The 18,131-nt window shown below is 42.8% G+C and overlaps 1 protein-coding gene across 3 annotated transcripts in view; it reads left to right on the forward strand.

Moving 5' to 3' along the window:
- Positions 1-18,131, forward strand: part of Ercc6 (ERCC excision repair 6, chromatin remodeling factor) — a 71,770-nt gene that overhangs the window by 27,949 nt on the left and 25,690 nt on the right. For all 3 annotated transcript variants that reach the window (XM_057770085.1, XM_057770087.1, XM_057770086.1), the window contains 3 exons: positions 3,250-3,378; positions 8,893-9,051; positions 14,711-14,846. In XM_057770085.1, the coding sequence (XP_057626068.1) occupies positions 3,250-3,378; positions 8,893-9,051; positions 14,711-14,846 (424 nt within the window). The remainder of the gene's footprint in view (positions 1-3,249; positions 3,379-8,892; positions 9,052-14,710; positions 14,847-18,131) is intronic.

The following is an 18,131-nucleotide window of genomic DNA, read 5'->3' on the forward strand; positions in this document are numbered from 1 at the left end:
TGCTTGTGTCTTTGTTAAAAAGGCAGCCGCGATAAAAGTCAAGTGTGAGTCAGACAGTCTACGAATGTATGGTCAGATCTTGATTTCTGCTTTTGGTGCTGGAGATTGAATCCAGAGCCTTGTGCATTCTAAGAATGTGCTGTGCTGCTGAGCCACATCCCTAGTCCATGGCAAAAAAAAAAAAAAAAAAAAAAGTTATTCAGCAGGTGTCTCTGCACAGTAGGTGTCCAGCAGGTGTCTTCTGCACGGTAGGTGTCCAGCAGGTGTCTTCTGCATGGTAGGTGTCCAGCACGTGTCTTCTGCACGGTAGGTGTCTAGCAGGTGTCTCTGCACGGTAGGTGTCCAGCACGTGTTGGCCAGACAGATTGCCAGCCAGCCTGTTATAGGCTGCAGGACAAGCTAGATTCTAGAGGACATGCTGAGAAGAGCATCTTCGGATGATTCTTGGGCTGGTGGCATGGCGTAGGAGGTAAAAATGCTTGCAGCAGCCTGACCATCTGTGTTTGATCCTACACAAAAGTGGAAGGAGAGAGCCCCCTATTGAAAGTTGTTGTCTGACCTCCACTTGCACACCACAGTGCATGTGCATCTACACGTAGACATATACACGCAGAATACATAGCAACAACAACAGAAGGACTCTTGGCCACACCTCAGATGGAGAAGCCACTGCTTCTGTGCTCCGCTGCTTTCTCTTTCTGAAGAACAGGTGTAGAACTGAGACTCCCACTCCCATGTCAGACAAGCACCCTATCACGACATGACATCTTTCTTTCTGTATCTAGGTGGCTTCAGCTCTCCTACCTTTCCTGGGTGTGCCCTTTTCTTGTGGACACTTCTTAGATGGTGATCCCAAGCCACACAAGGTAGTATTGCCGTCTGATCCCCAAGCCACACGTGCATGAGGTTGTATTTTCTGTCTTTTCGGTTCTTCTCAGGCTGTTTGTTTTCACAGTGGTTCAGGCGCTTGTTGACCATAATGATTTATCCCCACCACCTTTACTCATTCTTTGACCAAACTGAGTGAGTGTTAAGGGCTTTCATCTTTCTTTATGAAGTGGAAAGCTCTCGGATGCAATCGCTTCTGTAGTGGCTTGTGTGGTTTCCTAGGTACCGAGTTCTGTGGCAACGTGATGTCTGTGTATTTTAGGACAGAGAGGAAGGCAAGAGAAGATGTGATCCTGTCAATGCGGGATGATGTGGTGGGAAATTTAACAGCCACAAACAATGAGTAATGGAGTCTAAGGAAATAGTGGTCATCTGTGAGTGAAATGTACAGTGTAATATGGAAAAGCCATTGTTCAGCTTGTGCCAAACTGCTGAAGCTAGTACCTTCTGGAATTTCTAGTTCCCTCCTTGTTATATTATTGAAGAAAAATGGCCTGATGAAGTCTCTTTAAGTGCCGGTGATAACTTTTGTGATTCCCACAGAGTTTGCTGAGTAGAACAGAGGCATCTTTATGATATCTGATGCTCGGGGTCTGGGTACCAAGGATCATCTCATTACCTGAAACAGTAGATGTGCGTTGGGAGAATGACTACACCTTTCCAGTATGTTCTCTGGACATTCCTGCTCACGAGGCTTTCTTGATGCTATTGCTATGTAAGATAGATAACATTTTTACTGGAAGATTATCTTGGCCTAAGTCTGCCATCCTGGCTTAATTTATCTGTAGTCGCCTCATCTAAGACTTGGACCCCAGTTGCCTTCATGATAGGCAAGAATATTACCGTACTCCTGTAGCTTTGCCCTACTCCCCTGTGGAAGACCTTCATAATGACCATATGTGTCTCTAGGCGTTGTTATTCCCTGGGTGGGAATGGGGGGGTGCATTGTCCCTGTTGAGAGCCACTGCAGGGCACCATTTCACCAAGCTAATACCGTAAATGCCGCAGAAATTGGAAGAACAGCAGACTGTGGCCACCCAGAAAATGCACTTGGTCAGCTGCATGGAGGTGATTCTTAAGGAAGAAAATTAATACAGGGGGAAGGGGTGGTCTTTGGAAGTGTTTTATGTGAAGGAATACCGTAGTTGTACATAGGTGTGTGACCCCTGTTCCTCTAGACTTGGCTGGATATTGCCTCTTATGTTTGCCGCCCTTCTCCAGAAACTGCTGCCAGGATTTTGTTGCTCGTTTTGCTAAGTTCTCACCACAGAGAACAGTTCCACATCACCATCTAGTGCTTTCTTGCTGAGCCCAAGTGTCAGTTACTTTGAAAAGCTGAATTCTTGAAGGATGTGCTTTACCTTCTGCCCATCACTCTGGCCTGGCCTCGGCAGCTTTTATGATTGGTTCTCCAGCCAACACTGTGTCCATCTTAGCCTCTCGTGTTGCCTTCCTTCAGTCTCTGCTAGTCAGTGGCAATGTGTGCTGCTGTTGTCTCCCTGTGAGTTGTGGTCCCGGGCATCTGTCAGTCCGTGCTCTAGTCCATTTCTGCCACTTTTTAACCTTTAGATGTCAGCTGACTTTTAATGAAAATAATGGAGTCCAAGCTATTTACTTTGGTGATTGTTTTTCTTTTTGCTCACAATATCATAGTTCATTTTAGCTGTGGGTATATAGAATTAGCCTGGTTGAATAGCTGCACCGTCTGTCCAGCTGTGGTGTTCTCTGTCCGTCATAGCTTGCGTAGCTGTCACTGTCTGTTGCACAAACATGGCGTCATGCTTCCAAAATACAAATGTTCATCTTTTTCAAAATTTAACTTTATTTGATTAACATATTCTGAGTGGTATGATTGTCAGTATAATGGCACCTTTGATCCTCTTCAGTTGAATAATTAGAAAAAATACCGGATACAGCAATTTGGAACAAAAATTTGTTTTCAAAATAGTATGTTTTCAATCCTGAGACTGTAATTTTTAGCAGAGAAATACTAGTTCTAAATAAAATATGCTCTTATTAAACTGTATTACTGTTGGAAATGCTCAGTTACATTGCGACCTCCTGAGTCTGTTATAGGGTGAGTCATGTATCTTAGGAGCTGGTAGAGAAGTCTTCCCTTAGGGCGTGCTGAAGAGGAGGAAGTGGTTGTGATAATGAAACGAGAAGTGTGGGAATCTTTCTAGAGGAGTGGTAATAATTCAAGTATGAATTGACTTGAGCGGCGGGAGGAGAGCTGATTTTCCTAGACTGTTAGTGCTGCCAAGTAGTGATGGTGGCAGAGGCCTGAGAGGCCGTTGCGATTCTCCGTGTCTTCCTGGTGCAATGCCTATCTTCACCTCTGTGATTTCTTGTTCACTGTAGGAGGTGGAATCAGCTGAGGCTGCAGGAGAAAGAGCAGCGCCCGAAGCTGGACGATGACTCTGAGGAAAGTGACGCCGAATTCGATGAAGGCTTCAGAGTGCCAGGCTTCCTCTTCAAAAAGCTCTTTAAGTACGTGCCATTTGTTCTGTCCTTTATGTTTGTCGTCGAGTCGTTGTGTGCACATTAACACTCAGAAATTATACAGTAGTTACCTGTGGGCCCGTAAGGTACTTGCAGCAATTTATTGCAAATCCAGACACTGTCAAATGAAATTTTAGCCACATGCTGTTCATTAAAATTAGATGATAATAAATTGGCGAAGGTACGCATGGGGTATCTTTGTAAACAGATGAATCTGTGTGGACTTGTCTCAGCAGACTAAAAGCAACACATTTAAAAGCCTCTCCATCAAATTATGCTTTTGTTCTTGGTAATTTTAAGGTGCCAAACCGTTCATTGTAAATATTAGAGTAATTTCTTTAAGAATATTTGTTTATTAAAATCTCTAAGAGGAGTTTTATATATATTATAACCAAACCTTGGGGAGGATTTTACTTTTGGTTTTTCACTTCTTCATGGAAATAAAAATTGTTGATTGTTTTCTGAGGATCTTGTATCATACCTACGGGTATAATATTTTTGAGCTGACCAAATGTGCATCTAAATATTTTATGTGGATGTCTTTCTGCATAATGTCAAAAGAAGACATATACAACACCTCGAGTTTTAGGTTGCTGCTGGAAGCTGACTAAGCTCCGTGTGTAAATGTCCAAGTGCCATGCCGACCCTCCGGGCCACATGTCAGATGCCTGCTTGCGTTGTCCGTACGGCAGGGCAGGACTCCCATATGGGTGTGAATGCCGAGGGACGTCTTCCATCTCCTCACTGCGGATTTAGTAATGGATGCTTTAGGAAGGCCTCCTTAGAGGTACAGAGGAAGTCATGCACCGGGCAGCTTCTCTCTTTTCTGCAGCAGCAGTTGTTATAGAGCAGGATGCAAACCTCTGGGAGACGGGGAAGTTCAGTGTTCTTTATAGTCGCTGTCGGCCATGCCCTTCACTTAGAGATACCTGCTTAGAAAGAGCATGCTATCCCGTTTCTTCTCAGAGCTTTCGTGTGCGTGGGGTGTGTGTTCACGACAAGCACTGAGCAACATCACTAGGCAAGATCAGGACCTACAAATCATATTTATTTAGTTATCATGCCAGGGAGATGGGATCCAGGGCTTTGCTCATGGTGGGTAAGTGCTCTAGCACTCACCCAGCCCCCCGTTACAGTTTTATGTTATAAATTTAATTTCTCTTTGCATTAGGGGTGGAGAAGTCCTATTTTATACCATTAAACACAGAGTAAAGCCAGGTCCTCACTGAACTTACATGGCTGGATGGCCTGACTTGATCAAGATGATGAACCACATAGAAGGTCAATTCTACCTCTCTGATCATTTCTGCCAAGAAATCAGTTCACAGCCCAGAAAGGGAAAGTGTTTGTGTATTGCTACTCCCCAATGAAAATTAACTGTAGAAAGATAAGTAAAGACTACATTTAGTGGCCACTCTTTTTATTTTCTCTGAAGTAATTGTTTATTTAGGAACAAGTAAAATAGTGTCCATATTGTACTGGCAAAAAGAAATACCTAAACTATAGGTTAAGCTGATTTAACAAGGACAGGCCTCTTTTGAATGTTTAGTGAATGATCTCATTCGTAACTGTCCTCAGGAGTCAGGTTGGATGTACAGTGTTGTGTAAATGTCAGATTTTCTTGCAAAGCAGTTTCACAGGCAAAAGAAACAAACTTCACTTTACTGAGTTGCTCTAAGAGTCACTGTATTGGCTATTAACTTTATCATAGTTAATATAAATATGCGCTTGTTACTGTTTTAAATTTTTCTTAATTACATATTCCTGGAAAGTATTGTTTTATATTTATAAAAATAATTTAAAATACTTTATAAATGTTATTAGATTTTATATCTTCTATTGTAAGAAAAAGGAGGGCAAAGTGAATCCCTGTTTTTAAAAAGTTTATGTGTATGGGTATTTTGCCTACTTTATATATGTGTATCATGTGCATGTAGTGCCCACAGAGACCAGAGGAGGGCGCCAGCTGTCTTGGAACTGGAATTACAGCCAGTTGTGAGCTGCTGTGTAGGTGCTGGAAGCCAAACCGAACAGTAAGTGCTCCTAACTGCTGAGCCAGCTCTCCAGCCCATTGCCACCATTTTTTTGTGATTAAGTTTTAGCCAAGCCCGTTTACTTTAAAGTTGTGGATATATTTTTATTCTGTTTACTACACTCAGTGGAACTGAGTCAGTGGGGTATAGTTACACCCCAGGGAGTCAGGAAGCACAGTTTTCCATTTATGTGCTATTTTCTGCAAGATAATGTTTAACTTCTAAATTTCAGTTTTGAAAGTTTGCCCAGTAAATGTATTCATCTGTATAATTTAACAGCCTTACGACAAACTTCAATTTGTTTTGACCTTACCTTCTCCCAAACTGGTAACTGCAATCTTGGGTTAGTGTGACAATGCCAAGATCTAACCATTATCTGTGGTTGTTTCTGATGCTTTGGTCCCACAGGGATCAGAGTTCAGTAATTTCCTTACTGTTGTATAGTAATTTAAAAGACAGTTTAACTTTGTAAGGAGTAAATTTTATATACTTCTCAAAGATTTTGGAAACTAGATTCCATGCTCTGTTGGCATTTTAATGGTGTGGTTGTTTTATAGCATTTACTGTTCAGAATGTAAAGCCATGAAACTAAGGGTGTTTACTACTTCCGGTGGAGTCAGAGCCCAGGCCTTTCATTCCTCACCCATCACACAGCCCTGCTGACTAGGGTGTTATCAACGAATATTTTCCAACTGAAATCTGAGGCCCTGTTTATGGTGTGGTACCTTACCCAGTCTGCACAATCTTTGCTGTTGAGATGCAGCCCTGGGGGTATTTCTTACATTACTTCTGTAGGACTTCACCCGTATTTGTAAAGATGTCATTCTGTACCCTGTGAAAACCCTTGGAGTGTTAGGGTAGGAGATATCCAAACACCAGGCCCACTGTTGCTGATTCTCTGGGGTCAGTGTCCAGTTCACTTCCGGATTCTTGCTGAGAGACACCAAACTGATAAATAGTTCTGTCATAATTCCCCAGTTGCTGATTTCCAGTTCTTCCCACTTTAATTAAATTTGGGCCCTAGGGAAGAAGAATGTTGGCTGGCTCTGTGTTGGGTGGATTGATTTCAGGCGGTCACAAGGAGGTCCAGGGCTTGCTTGGAGCTGCTCCCATGGCTTCTCTGCTTTGGTAGAAGGCCTATGGCTAGAATCCAGCCATTCTGGAGCTTGAGTGCAAACGGCAGTCTATTTTGTTTTGTTTTCTTTATTTTTAATTTTTATTCTTTTGAGACAGGGTATCATCATGTAGCTCAGGGTGGCCTCAAACTTGGAACCTCCTTCCTTAGCCTCCCTTGTGTTGGGATTATAGGTGTGTAGAGCTAGTTCAGGCACCAGGTTGTCTTCCAAGTCAGGGCTAGCCTTGACACACTTGACATTTTGGGCCAAATAATTTTCCGTAGGGACTGACCACCACACTAGAGAATGAATAGCATCTCCGACTCTTGGCCATTAAGTCTTAATTGTTCTTTTCCACTCGAAAAATAAAATGGCTGTAGACATTGCCAGATGCCCCCAGGGAGCAAATCAGGGCTACTGTGCTGGATTATTTCCGAAGTGGGATCACTTTGGAGTCATACAATTCTGGGTTTCAGTTTCTCTTGTTTGTGTGTTATGCCCTCTTCTCTGCTGTCCCCTCTCCTGTCCTCCTCCTCCTCTCCCCTTTTCTCCTCTCTTAGCCCCTCCTTTCCTGAGCCTTTGCTTCCTGCCTGTAAATTATGCCACTGACCCCTGTGTCTGTTGATTGTGAGGTCCTGTCCAGACCACCTGGTCCAGAGCCATTGTTCTCTAGGGCGTGCCGTGCTTTTATGGAACTTGTCTTTCTCCTCAATTTAATCAGTCTTATTTTCATACTGCATTGGGTTTTGGTTTTGAATCCTTTTCTCCAAAGTGCATATGCAATATAATTATGACTAGCCAAACTAATAAGCGGGAAACATCCCAGAGTTTTCCTTATGCTGTGTGTAGTAGCGTTACCACCTAGAGTCGTGCTGTTAAAGTTGCCTTACACAATACTGAGCGTCAGTTACTGAGGGCATAGCTACTGAAAGGAGTGGTCCACCGGGAACCGTGGCCCACAGCGAGATGACTTACTCATCTCTCTGCGTGTCTGTCACCCTCCCTTCTTCCTTTCCTTCTTTCAAGACAGACCTGGTGGAACTCTTGGGATTCTCCTCCTTAGCCTCTCCTGTGCTGAGATTATACTTAGATGCTTCCACACCTGGCTCAGGATTTTAGTAGGCGGAGCAGATACAAGCAGTGAATTGTGGGGCAGTAAATTAGCCTCCTGTCTTTTAGGGGTAGCGCTGTGGCCATGCGGTTTTCTTTGGGTGGGGTTGTACTTTGGCTCTATCATAAGTGGATTTTGCTTTAAGTCATTTACTATGGCATATAGTTTCCATTCTATCTTTCGATATCAGGTCATTAACAAACAAACAGAAAACCTTAAAGTTGATAGAGTTGAATGTTTGATTGATAAAGAAAGGAAGATACCAGCTACATATTTTTCTTTTTTCTTTTGCGAGGGAGAGGTCAGGGAGAGACTGTTTCTTTATATTTTGCATTCCTTATTTAAAAATTTAATAGCCCCAATCTTGTATCTTTGATAAACTTCTCTCTTTTTTTTTTTTTTTTTGGTTTTTCGAGACAGGGTTTCTCTGTGGTTTTGGAGCCTGTCCTGGAACTAGCTCTTATAGACCAGGCTGGTCTCGAACTCACGGAGATCCGCCTGCCTCTGCCTCCCAAGTGCTGGGATTAAAGGCGTGCGCCACCACCGCCCGGCTTTGATAAACTTCTTGAATCAGTTTGTGCTTTGAAGTACTGGCGACCTCCTACACTGTTTGGCCTTATAAAGAGTTCTTCTTCACAGCTGTTAATCGTGCAGCAGAGGCATCTGTTAGACACTAATTTTAAGAACAACCCTATTACTCATACTTGTTTATGACCTTAACATTTAACTTAATTTTCCCTATAAAAGGATAATATGTCTACAAAGTGATTTTACAACTGTGTTAGCTGTAAATTGTGGTGTTCTCTGCCCTGCTTTTTTGATGCTGTTTAGATTAAAGTATCACTTCTTTTTGTAGAAGAAACTTATGGAACTTTATGTATTTAGAATATTTGATATTCTTATTTTTCAGAAAGTAAATTAAAGCTGGTAAGTTTTATGCATGTTTATCAAGCAATATTTAATGTTGTAAAAGACATAAAATAGTCCTTAATTACCCCATCTACCAGTTTAATTAGAAATGTGTTAACATTCTATAACAAAAAATTACGATTTTTTTATGCCTAAGTGATCAAAAATGTATGACCTTATAAATATAATAATCATATAAAACACGCATCCGGTATGTTTCTCTGACTGGTACTAGAACCTAACCGAATGATTAATTCATGAGCACTTTCTGTTACAATCTGTATCACCCACCATTTGCCATTTTCTCTTTTCTTGTTGGTGTTTGTTGTTGTAGGTATCAGCAGACAGGTGTTAGGTGGCTGTGGGAATTGCACTGCCAGCAGGCAGGAGGAATTCTGGGAGACGAAATGGGATTGGGCAAGACCATCCAGATAATTGCCTTCTTGGCAGGTCTGAGCTACAGCAAGATCAGGACTCGCGGTTCAAATTACAGGCAAGTGCTCCTCTGCAGACTGTCAGTCTGTGGAGCTCAATTAATATTTCATCAGATGTATTGCTGTGGAGGAGGGGCTTGTGAATTATTGATGACATTTCAATTACAATATTCCTTTAATTCTTTTAGTGGGGGACATCAAAGGAAAAATTTTACGAGACAATGGAGCTGTAGGGCAGGAGAAATTAAACATGTAACACTTGTAATGAATTCCAGGCGTTGATGCTTCATTTTGCAGATGGGCCCCACTAGATATTTTGGGTCAATACGATGTCTAAGGTTAGCTCTTGCAAATGGATTGTTTACAAACTCAATTATGTTAATATCAATAGTTTACACAATATGGAATTTTAAATTAGACATAATACCTTTAGTCCCATTTATTAAATTTTACATTAAAATATTTGTTCTGGCAGAAGACCAGGTGAGCATTACAGTAAGTACGAGTCTGCTCCTGGGCAGAGTTGGAGCTCAGAAGAAGCCGTTCTCTGTGGTTTCCTTCAGAGCCTGTGTGTGATAGCATTTAGAACACGCTCACGCTTCTGGAGTGAAGTTTCTCATGGTTTAGACTCCGCCCCCAAGGTCAACACCTCCGTGACTTCCATGAAGTGTAGGGAGTAAAGCACTAGAATTGTGAGAAAATTGGTGTTTATAATCTGTTTGGAGATGGCACTGAATGTTTGTACTTGCAATAAAGAGCTATGAGGATAGCCTTGTGTAAGTTGTAAATTAGCTTCGTGGAAACCTATATTGTTAAAATGTTGCTAGATAAATTACATAGGATGTTTCATCTTGGACACAGATAAACTAAGAGCCCTATCTTTCTTTCGGTAGGTCTATCTAATGAGTAGCTGTGATGGTGTGTCCTGTGATTTGAGGCAGCCAGTATGTACAGTCTGGAATTGTCTTTGAAACAGTGTTGATGTGTTCAAAGTCCACAACTGCAGAACCTTTGCCCACATTCTAAGGCACTGTCACAAAAACGTGCAGTAGAGAGTATATGTGGACCATAAGCTCCTGACTAAAGGCTATTATTGAGCCTCCCGGGCATCCTGGTTTGCTTTTATTTGTTACTCTTTTTACAAATGTTTTACTCTTTTGCTCAGTTAGCAGGGCAACACTTCTTGTGAGGAGTGTTGTTTCAAGTTTTCAGATTTTTTAAAAAATATTTATTTTTAGTGTGCTAGTGTATGCAGGTGCCTGTGTGTCTGTGTTGGGGTGTGTGCATATGACTGCAGGTGCCTGTGTGTCTGTGTTGGGGTGTGTGCATATGACTGCAGGTGCCTGTGTGTCTGTGTTGGGGTGTGTACATATGACTGCAGGTGCCTGTGTGTCTGTGTTGGGTGTGTGTACATATGACTGCAGATGCCTGTGTGTCTGTGTTGGGGGTATGTACATATGACTGCAGGTGCCTGTGTGTCTGTGTTGGGGGTATGTACATATGACTGTAGGTGCCTGTGAAGTCCAGAAGAGGGTGTTGCATCTGCTGGAACTGGAGCCATAGGAGATTGTGAATCATGCCAGTGGGTGCTGGAAACTGAACTTAGGTCCTCTATAAACGCAGTGTGTGCTTTTAACCACTGAGCCATCTCAACCCCTAGATACTTTTGAAAGCCCCCTGTAGAAGGAGGAAATGTGTTAAAAAGAATTTTAAAAACCAAACATCATATTGTTGTTATAGGGAAGTTTTATTGAAGCAGAAAAATTTCTGTAGCTATCAGAACACTTTTTTAGATGTAGGATAGATTTGCCTGGAAATATGAAAACATTCCAGCCCCGAAGTCAGCTGGAAATGGGTGTCTAAGCTTTCCCTCTGTGACCGTCATTTCTCCTTTAAAGATTACTTCCTCTGTGCACTCAGGCTTGCTCTCTGCCACCCTTGAGGTTTCTGGTAGTTCGGATGTCCTGATGTGCAGATGTTCCTAGGACTCTCTCTCCTCGTACGGCTTCTGCAGTTTTCTCTTGTCCCCATTTCTTTCTTCTCCTGCCCTATCGTGTGGAGTCTTAACGTCCTGGGCGTGGGAACCCTCAACTCATCCCTGCAGTGTAGTTTTGATCTAAAAATTAAAACATGTTCTCTTGAGTGGTGGCAGTCCTGTGAGGAGTGAAGTTAGGGCTTGTGATGAGCATCAGCTGCAATCAATTAACTATCAGTGCTCACATTCTCTTTCCATAATGAAATAGTGTGGCGCATTGGACCAGCGCCCAGGCTATCTTTATTAAAATAGTATTGGTGAAACCGGGTTCTGAGAATGTGGTACCACATCACCCAGACCACAGGGCCGGCTGAGGAGGGGGGCACTGAGGAGCTCCATGGGGAGTCATGGTGGAAAGTGTCTCTGTACTAGGTGAACTTGAGTCTTAAAGAAAAATAGCCCTTAAAGCGACAGGGACGTCTTTGTAATCTGATATTGCCTTGTTGTTGACTGTGTACCTTTTTTATTTTATTTTTTTAAATTCTTCCAAGCTAGAGGTGTTGGAGTCCTCATTGGAAGTAGTGACCTAATTTTAAGGTCTGTGAACATTGTGAAACTGCAAATCTCTGTGATATCAAGAACCTTGTAGTAAATGCAGTTTGTTCTGTTAATTTATGTTTTGATAGAGGTTGAACAGCTGTTTTTAGAGAAGGAAGAAGCATATTACATGAATGAATAAGTGAGTGCTGGCAGCTGTATTTCCAGATCCCAGTGGATACACTGACTTTACTTGACCATTATTATAGGGATGGGTACCCTGAATTTTATAATGGAAAAATGTAAACAATTTGCCTCTCACATTTCAGTTAATACTTGACTTGGTTGTCATTTAATTAATTTCTGATGAAGAGTTAATGTCCAAAAACAGCTAATGAACTTTGGAAGGCAAACATTACAATTTGTAATTCCCAGTAAGTTCTAGGCCATAACCAGTAGGCTTCCCACTCATAAGTTGAAGTGACCATGGAGCTATTGACTTGTCCTAAATTCAGTAAGTAATCAATGGTAATCAAAGATGAAAGGAGCTATAGTATGTTTGGTAATTGATGCTAATCACTCTAGTACATTTAGCCAATTTGCGTCATCTTGCTGGTATTGAGGCTGGGAAAGTGGTTCACTCGCCTGTTAATGGGTTTGATTGCCAAATGGGTTTGTGGTCCGGGAATAGCCTGCCTCAGCTGTGGGATTTCAACTCTGCATGAGAACCTTCTGTAATTCTAATGGGGCGGAATGATAGAAATTAAAGGACACTGTAACACCAGGTGATAGATCAGCTGGGATTAAATAGTAGTCCTAGTGAGTGTATATTTCATCGGCATAGCAGTTCATAGAAGGTATATTATAAAGGAGAGAAAAATGCGTACAGCCTGAAAAAGCATGCACGCACTCATGCGCGCGCGTGTGCGCGCGCGCACACACACACACACACACAGAGTCACACTTACTTGAAGGTGAGTTTCTTTTAGACTGCTTTAGACAGCTGTTGATTGGCTGTTTCCTAATCCCTGCCAAGTATGTCTCCATGACAGCTCCTTTTTGTTCTCACTGGAGGATATGAAGAAGCCGGCACATTTAATCCTTTTAAGAAGGAATACTGTCATGGGAGGGGGCAGGGGCCAGGGCAGAGCCCTGCTCTCCCTAGGGAGAGTGAGAGACAACTGTCTGGGCCCTGCCTTTGGTAACAGCATGGCTTGGTGGGAAGGGTTGAGTTTGTTATGACTTCTGGATTCTCTGTTCCCACCCTGAGGGTCACATAGAGCAGGCAGCGAAGGACTCGTAAGTGGACAGAGCATTCTGCCATGTTGGAGTACAGGGGTAGAGCTTGTAGTCAGAGTTGGCCAGGATCTTACTTTTCCACTAGACCCATTTTCTTTCAGTTACATAGATGATTTTTAAAATTTCAAGTTTTGTGTGGCTCACATTGAAACTTTCAACATTTTAAGTTTAGGAATCATGTCCTCAGCTGTAACAAGAGAATGAAAATTATTTGTCTTCCCAACTTAAATGCCTTTCACACTTACATTTCCTTCCAGTCTTTTTTTTTTTTTTTTTTTTGGTTTTTCGAGACAGGGTTTCTCTGTGGCTTTGGAGCCTGTCCTGGAACTAGCTCTGTAGACCAGGCTGGTCTCGAACTCACAGAGATCCGCCTGCCTCTGCCTCCCGAGTGCTGGGATTAAAGGCGTGCGCCACCACCGCCCGGCTCCTTCCAGTCTTTAAATTCATGTTTTGTCATGTTCATCTTTTCCATGCTGTGGGCTGGGCCCTGAGCTCATACCATGAAGAGATTGTCCAGACTTCTAGAGAGCTGAGAAGGAGCACTGTGTACCATAGCGGGGTTAGCGTGAGTGCCTCAAGGGAGGCTCATTGACCTGTCTGGAGAGAAAGGGCAGCTCCTGCAAGTATAAGGTGGTGGGAAAAGGGAGAAGAGGCAAGGTCTAGAAGAGTGTGCGCTACACGGGGCCTGAGGACAGTGCAGGTGGCAGAGTTCTGGGTCAGGTGCTAACAGTGTTGGGAAAAGACAGGTGAGGCAGAAGCCGGATCTGCACGGCCTCATGGCCAGGCCAAGGTGCAGATGCTGTTCCGAGAGCAGTGTGCAGCTATTGGAGGCCTTGAGGGAGGGCCTGGACATCCAGATTTTACTCTCAGAACATAGGTGAGATGATAGTTGCTGAACCTGAATGAATGGTGACTGCAGGGGAGGAGGTGACGGGAGAGACTTAGGAGGTAAAGGGGGTGTGAATTTGTACAGGTCTCCTCTGGTGGGAAGCAAGAAGGTTGATCAAGGAACAAAACAGACTTCTGATTTGGTGCCCTGAAGAATGGGTTACAGTTCTGTCCTTTGCATTGGAAAGCCTTGAGGGAGGGGTAGCATGTGCAGATGTCACTGTTGATTTTTGACTGGTGCTTCATCTTAAGCACCAAATAGCATCCAAACACACACACACAGGATGGAGCAAGAAAAATGGCTCCCTAACCTGGAGTGTGCATTTTTCCTTCCTATGACAGGCAGCTCTCCTGTGGGAGTTTCAGGGCATGCTGTGTTGTTGGGCTGTGGATGAGTGGGATTCCCACTTCATGGCGTACCCTGTAGGTGCTTAGGACCCCATCAAATAAATCTCTGGGAACCAGAGTTACGCTCCTCCTGGTGAGGCTAAGGGAAGCAGGGCAGGAGAGAGGAAGACCATGGTGATCAATGCCTCCTCCTGCTTCCCACTGCCCAGGTGTTAGGAGATTGCAGTGATCTGTAAGTTTTTTAGTTTATTATAAGCATTTTCCCAGGCTATTAAATAATTTTCAAACACTGAAAATTTTAATGACTTTAATTTTATTGGTTATCTGATATTCTGTCTTATTCAGTAAGCCCTTTGAGTATGCACTAATTGACACTGTTGTAAGCATTCCACAGACGTTAGCTGTCTTAGCAAGAGAGAGGAAATGTTTTCTGTGTGTCCTTTACTACAGACATTGACTTCCACTGTGTCATTTGCTGCTGTTAATTCCTGCATCCGCTAAGAGATGAATGGATTCCTGCAGATTCGAATTACCCTAACCTCGTTAGCTTTTCTCCTTAAAGAAAGCATCAGTAGATTATTGTTTTATTTGAACCACTCACGGTGTTTGGTTTTGTGGTCACTTTCTCCACTGTCTTTCACGGTTGTGTTTTCTTGGGCTTCTGGATGCAGGTTCGAGGGACTGGGCCCCACTATGATTGTCTGCCCAACGACAGTGATGCACCAGTGGGTGAAAGAATTCCACACATGGTGGCCTCCATTCAGAGTGGCAATTCTGCATGAAACAGGCTCCTATGCTCACAAAAAGGTAACAGTACAGTGCTTGACGGTTTGGTTTTTTTTTTTCCTTTCATTTTTCTATTTTATTTTTGAGCTACACATTTCTCAAATGTGTCTACATATGCTTCTTTTATCTTAATTTAATTATTGACTTGAAGCTCCATGTCATAAAACAGATCTGAACAAAAGCTTTCTTATTCTAATAGTCTAAGTAGTGGTGTGATGCTTGGGCACAGACCGGGACCACAAAGCTGATCGTGTGCATAGGATCATAGATCAGGTGCTCTGCATGGCAGCTGACTGGAGGAGGGACTTTTGTCATAGCCTCTTTAAGCTTTGAGAAAAGTGGGTTTGAAAAGTAACATACAGATTGAGCATTCCTAATCGGAAACCCAAAATGCTCTAGGATGTGAATCTTGGAGCCCTGGTGCTGAAGCTGGAAGAGTCCATACCTGACACATGACAGGTCACCTGAAAATACAGGTACACCAAAATTATTGCATTAAAACTGCCAGCAGGCAACCTGGAGAAGATATGTATGAGATGTAATGAATTTTGTGTTTAGACTGGGTTCAGGTTCCAAACCTTAACACATATGTAGACACCCCAAAATCTGACATACCCCCTGGTCCCAATGTATCCTGAATAATAAATATTTAACCTTGATTGATAAATGCATCTGTAATTATGCTTCTTAGGTGTTTCTGATGCAGGAGAGACAGCCTGCTATTTTGAGACTTTCTTAGATATAGATAGTTTAGTTTTCTTGCTTTGCCCTCCTGCATCACAATGTACTGGACATTGAAGGGATTTCTTTTTTTTTTTTTCATTTTTTTTATTCTTTTTTAATTAAAATTTCCGCCTCCTCCCCGTTTCTCATTTCCCTCCCCCTCCTCCTACACATTGCCCCCTCCTCCTCCCCTCCCCCATCCCCACTCCTCTTCTCCTCCCCCCACTCCATTCCCCCTCCCTCTCGATACTGAAGAGCAGTCCAAATTCCCTGCGGGAAGACCAAGGTCCTCCCACTTCTATCTAGGTCCAGGAAGATGAGCATCCAAACAGGCTAAGCTCCCACAAGGCCAATTCATGTATTAGGATCGAAACCTAGTGCCATTGTCCTTGGCTTCTCATCAGCCTTCATTGTCCGCCATGTTCAGAGAGTCCAGTTTCAACCCTTGCTTATTCAGTCCCAGTCCAGCTGGCCTTGGTCTGTGGCGCAATGGATAGCACATTGGACTTCTAGTGAAGGGATTTCTTTTACCATTTATTAAGAAACAAAACTCTTGGACAAATATCAAAGATAAAAACCTGAGGCAAATCACATGCAATTGGGGAAATACCCGCCACCACTCACTTCCTGCTTCCCGGCTCCAAAAGCAGTCACCTTCTTGCCCCGCTATTCTCTGGGCTCAGCTCCTGAGCAAGCTCCTCTGCCCCACAGCCTTGCAGTGTTTGCCATGAGGGCCCCGGAGGTTTCTTTTTATCGAGAAGCACTCTGCAACCACAGAACTGCTGGGCCTCTGTAATTTTACTCTGTGTTCTTCTTTTTCCTGCAAATTTCCATGCACTCATGATTGTGGTAAAGCAGAATTTCTGATAGAAGTAGCTCAGAAATAACCTGTGATGTGGTCTCTCAGGTAAGGTGATTTGGAGTGTCACTTACTACAGCCACCTATCTTTGCCCGGGGTTCCTAAAGCTAAGCAGAAAACAGATTGCGTTGAGAGAATTAGGAGAACAGAGCAAGTGTTGTGGTGAGAAAGAAGTGACCTGCTTAGCAGGATGAAATAGAAACCGTTGAAGTTGTTCTTCTCGTCAGACTCTCAGCTGCTAACTGCCTAGCCTTCATGTGAAAATTTTCTTTCTGTTTTCATTTTACTCTTTCCTGACATCTCTCAATGTTGTTGTTGCAAGCTTGTGTAAAGAGTAGTCTTCTTGTGTACCACATGTATTGGAAACATAATTGATAGCCTGCTGGAAAAACTCAGGCCTCTTAGCTGGCGGACAGAGCCTGAGAACGGATAATGTTGGCCCTGGCTTGCAGTAGTTGTGGCTTTGTCACTGTTTTCATTTATGGGTGTGTGTTTTTGTAGCCTTGGCTGACTTTGAACTTGTGACATTCTTGTCTTCCCCTCTCAAGCTGAGGTTTTCCTTCAAAGGGAGTTTTATCCACACTCAGGGGCATGCACGTGGCTGTTACTTTTTTTTTTTCATTGCTTTTCATTACAGTTTATGGTTCTCTTGTCTTCTAGAAGAAAAAAAAATTATATGAGTTGGTAAATATTTATTTATAGAACAACTATAAATGCTGCATTCCAGGTGTTTTGTATTGTTAGGTCTCAGGAAAAAAGAGGCTATGATGTTTTAATTAACCTTGAAAACCAACTCTTTTCTTGGGGAAAGAACATCCTTGAAAGCTAATGAAAGGAGGCAGTTTGTGGTGATTATCCCACAACGCACAGTGGGTGGTGGTGTCATTAGCACCGTGCTGAAAAGCTTAGTTAACGATTAAGGAGCTTCTTTGCAGTTTGCTGTAAGACTGTAATGAGAGATTGCTTGTGTTCCAAAATAACTGTCTCTGTCTCTGTCTCCCACCTTTTCCTGACAGTACGGTCTAGTGATTTTGTGGACATTTTTGATAAGCCAGAGTTTTATTCCTTTTGATCAACCCATGCCACTGAAGTCCTAGAAATGAAAAAAACAAAAGCAAAAGCAAACACCCATCTCCTAAAGTTCCGGGAGGACTAGGTCTGTACCACAGCAGGGCTTGAGCTGCATGCCCAGCGTCATGGAAATTTGAAACTGATGGTGTGCTTGACTTCCCTGAGCCTGGTGATGATTTGTAGAGTGGGAGTTTTGATGATTTTATGAAGGTTTATTGAGTTGATGTACATGCATGAAGAACACTGTGTGTTCCCTGGTAACAGTTATTCAGTTATTTTCTTGACAGTAGCATAATGTATCACAGGCTTTGATCTTGGTAGTTGAGAAAAGATGGCCCGGCAGACTGTTCAGTATACATTCTAGATAAAAAGTTCATACCTTTCTTATCAAAACTGTTTGGCCACTGTCTCGTGTCCTCATTGGAAAGAGTGAATTAGAATGTTACAGTTCTTTTTGGAGAGTACAAGGTTAGGGATGGTTCAAAAGCAAATCGGATGAAACTGCCAACTCATATTCTTTAAAAAGACTGGTGTTCTGGAACAGACAAAGCAGAGAGGGAGGACTGCTGATAGTTCACTGGGTAGATGTTTCACACAAGTTTGACAATCAGAGCTGGGTCCCTGGGCTTCACAAGGTGGACGGAGTAAACCT

This window comes from Chionomys nivalis, chromosome 5, assembly GCF_950005125.1.
Source record: "Chionomys nivalis chromosome 5, mChiNiv1.1, whole genome shotgun sequence".
NCBI classification, from domain to species: Eukaryota; Metazoa; Chordata; class Mammalia; order Rodentia; family Cricetidae; genus Chionomys; species Chionomys nivalis.